At 45.0% G+C, this 3,882-nt stretch overlaps 1 protein-coding gene across 1 annotated transcript; it reads right to left on the reverse strand.

Annotated features, from left to right (window-relative positions):
• Positions 1-1,932: 1,932 nt before the first annotated feature.
• On the reverse strand, positions 1,933-3,882 carry LOC311127154 (zinc finger protein SNAI2-like; the record flags this gene model as incomplete). Its single annotated transcript, XM_084158930.1, has 3 exons — positions 1,933-2,195; positions 2,330-2,941; positions 3,795-3,882. 3 exons carry the CDS (start codon positions 3,880-3,882, stop codon positions 2,014-2,016), a joined length of 882 nt encoding a protein of 293 aa, XP_084015056.1. The 3' UTR covers positions 1,933-2,013.

Below are 3,882 nucleotides of genomic sequence, written 5' to 3' on the forward strand. Positions count from 1 at the left end.
GGAGCTGCTGCGGCGTCAGCTGACGCACACGTCATGGAGAACGGCGACAGAGGTCAAGATCACGTCTGGAGCCGGAGCCTTGTGTTTGTTTACCGTCCTTATCCTCTGGGTCTGTCCAGTAAGGCTGGTCAACGTTTCTACCAAACCTCTGAAACGGTTACATTCATATTGATCTCCACAATGTAAGTAGTAGTAGAAGTTGTCCATGGTTGACCGGGTCCATGGTGTCCTGCTGCTGTAGAATTCTGTTGGTATAAATTTAGTGTGTCAGAGAGGTGAAGGATGGGCTGAGACGGCTCCAGCCAGGATATGCTGAGGAATGCGTCTGCCATGTGTCTGCCATGTCAGTCTCCACTAAAACTCCCAGCAACACCCCAGGGAGCTGTGACGGTGGTGCCAGAGCCCTGCCCCACGGGACCTGGCCTCCTGAAAACACTGGCCTGTCTCGATGAGCTCTGCTCTGCGTGGGCTTCCTGCTACGTTATGGGTTTTGTGGCCAAAGATACTTCCAGGTATCTCTTTAGTCCCACAACTATGTCACCTACTGTATATATTAACATTTTAGTCATTTAGCGCAGGGTTTCCCAGACTCTGTCCTGGGGCCCCCCCTGGGTGCACGTTTTTGGTTTTGCCCTAACACTACACACCTAAATTCAAATAACCAACTCATCATTTGGATTACATCATGATTTAGATTACGACTCTTTGCCTGACTGGACTTACCTTTTGCCCGCTCCTTGTTATTTAATAAACTCTGAGACTCTTACTATCCACCTCCTTTGTCTGCATCTGGGTCTTAGCCTGAGTCCTGATACCAAGCTGCTCCAACCTGTGCAAGTTTGGAGTGCCTTGGGACATGCCTGACATGTTTTGGATTCTGCTGGAGAAAAGCAGCGTTTCTCCCTGCCGGCAGTGACTGGCAATGTGTTTGGGGAGGTCTCTCCACTCAGCTGCTCCACTTGTGCTGAGCAACTGGAAAGAGTCGACCCAGCCCCCCCGTCTCCCCTCCCGCAAGGCCTGGCATGGCGCCACAGCGGCATGCAGCTGGCCTCCCTCCACCTGCCAATAAACAGATATATTGAATAAGAATTTTCCATCCACCATTAAAAATGGGAAACATCACGGTTTTATTTACACTCTTAAAATATCCACCTTCACCAGCTGCCCTCCAAAAATACATTAATTAGCTGAGGGGGGGGGGGGGGGGGGGGAATGTGATTTAAATGCTCCAGTCTCAGAGACCCCGAAGAGATCCTGCCTGGGGATAGGGGTGTCACAAGAACACTTCCAGAATGTCACCCACACTGTTTTCTGTTTATCCTAATCGCTTTATTCTCCAGTTTCCTGTGCGCCCATGATGATATTTACAGTATGCCAGTGATCTCACAATGCCAAGAAATGGTCGTAAAGTAGGAACGGGCTGGGTCACTGATAGGAAAGCGCTAACATTTAGTTCTAATACTCTACTTGTGTACTCTTCAGCAGTCACTCAGTCTTCGTTTTGATTTTAGAAAAGTGGGTTTCTTCAATATTTCTTGACTTAGACTAGGGCTTGTGCTTTCCTCTCAGTGGTTCATGTCTCCCATGATGATGCATGTTTTCATATTTAGGCATAATACAAGGCAATTGTACAAAAATAGGTATTGTTTTTAAACAAAGTCCATACAAAATTGTATACTCCAGCTATACATTTCCACAAAAGGCACAGGTAATCATCAATAACACAATCAAAAACTTCAAGGCATTTAAAGTATTTTTGGCAGCATCCAATAACTTTTCTAATTTTTTCTTGATGTCAAACTACTTCATATATCAAATATATGACATACAGTCTTTGGACAGTCCACTGAGCTTATTTCATGAGCCTGAAATGTCAGAGACCAAAAACATTCAGTAGTCAGAGCTCTGTGTCACGAATAGTAGTTTATCTCCAGTGCTTTGTGAGGGTATTAGTAGAACCAGACATAGTCTAGACAACAGGCACAGAGTGGGCAGCACAGGCAGTAAATGGCATCAGGACAGTGGGCAGCAGCCAGCCTCTTCATGCTTGGAGAGCAGAGATATCCTGGAGAAGGTTTTGGAGCAGCTCTTGCACTGGTATTTCTTGATGTCAGAGTGTGTCTGTAGGTGTGCTCGGAGGTTGGAGCGGTCAGCAAACGCCCGGCTGCAGTGTGGGCAGGAGAAGGGCTTCTCACCTGAAAAAAGGAATTGATCAACTCAGAGCCCTAGTGGGTAACTGAATACGGGACGATGTGAAGTCAAGCTCAATTCATGAAACTGGTGAATAAAGGTAAAAAGTGTTGCCGGCTGTACATTACTCCGGCCGTACCTGTATGTGTGCGAATGTGTCCCTGGAGCAGCCAAGGCCTGGAGAAGGCCTTCCCACAGAGCTTGCAGACGCACGGCAGTGTGTGTGTTCGGATGTGCATCTTCAGAGCTCCCAGGCTCACATACTCCTTGTCACAGTACTTGCAGCTGAAGTACTTGTGACACTGCCACTCACAGTGCAACTGCCTGTGCTTGGCCAGCCCAGAGAAGGTGAAGTAGGCTTTGTGGCAGTCGAAGCATTCAAAGCGCTCCTGACTAACACCAGAGTGGACAAGGCCCAGGAGGGGATTAGGCATGCTGCCCCTCTCCTGCAGGTGTCTGAAGTCCTGTGAGGGCAGGAAGGTCTGGGGTTCCATGGTTCCCAGGGGCTCAAGACCGGAGTGTGAGTCTCTTAGTGGATTGTTGTGAGACACTGACAGGGGGTAGGTGATTTGTTGTGTTGAGCTATGCAGGGACAAGCTTGTGTCCCTTAAAGGCAGCCTGTCTACCTGTGGAGAGTGCATGGAGGCTGGTGTGGGGATGAGACTTGGTCCTGGCAGCCAACCCTCCAGGGTCTGAGGACTGCTGGGGATGTAACTTGGTACCTCAGGCTGGACCAGGCTGGTGTGGAAAGCTGTAATGACACAAACACCATTTTATGTTAAAACTGTTTTACAAGTACATTCAAATGTTTTAATCATGCTCTATGAGAATATTTAGGTAGGATTCAGTAATACGTTAAAACATATAGTTAAACATTTGACATTAATTTACAATATTAGGAGCAGTCTCAAAGTAACAGAGTTCCAAAGTTCCAATGCATTCACATAGCATAGCCAACAGGAACTATTCTATTTTCCTTTTAAAAAAACTCATCTGATTTCAGTCACATTAATTTTCTTTTCCACTTCTATAACGGTAATCTTGACAGTTAAATAGAGGAGGGTGGGAGGCTAGCTTGCTTTAAAGGGTGAATTGGAACAAAACCCAGGCAAATTTCAGGGTAAAAGGAGCCTCGGAGGGCACTACATTAGCCTCTTGAACGCGCTTAATAGGACCCTTCAGATCCCAGAAGGAGGGACTAACAATAAGCCCTTCTTTTGTGTGACAGATTTTGCACCTGCTAAACTACAAAACCGCATTTGTTGTATCCTATTCCAAGGCATCAGTTCAATCCATCATTATTTACTTTCCTATAACTAACATAATTTTAGACTATGCTGTAATCATATTGTTTGAGTTATAGGCCTAGTGTGTTCAATTACTCAAGGCAAAAATAAAAATCATTTTTAAAATGGGCTATGAATGGAATAAAATATAATATATAATGATAAGTTCATAGTTTTTTTCTGAAATAATGCAAGTTCTAGCCAACAGACAAAATAGCAAAGGTAATCACATTGGTATTTTTTTATAGAACTAGATGAGAATATACAACACAACGACAGAAACGTATAATTTAAGTCGATTTTAAAAGTTAACTGTACCGTCTGCTTTTGAATCCAGAATTCCATAGTTTGGCTTCTTATTAGTGAGATGTTTCTTCACCAGAAAGGACCTTGGCATCTTTATCAT

Source organism: Coregonus lavaretus, assembly GCF_964263955.1.
Source record: "Coregonus lavaretus genome assembly, chromosome: 4".
NCBI lineage: Eukaryota > Metazoa > Chordata > Actinopteri > Salmoniformes > Salmonidae > Coregonus > Coregonus lavaretus.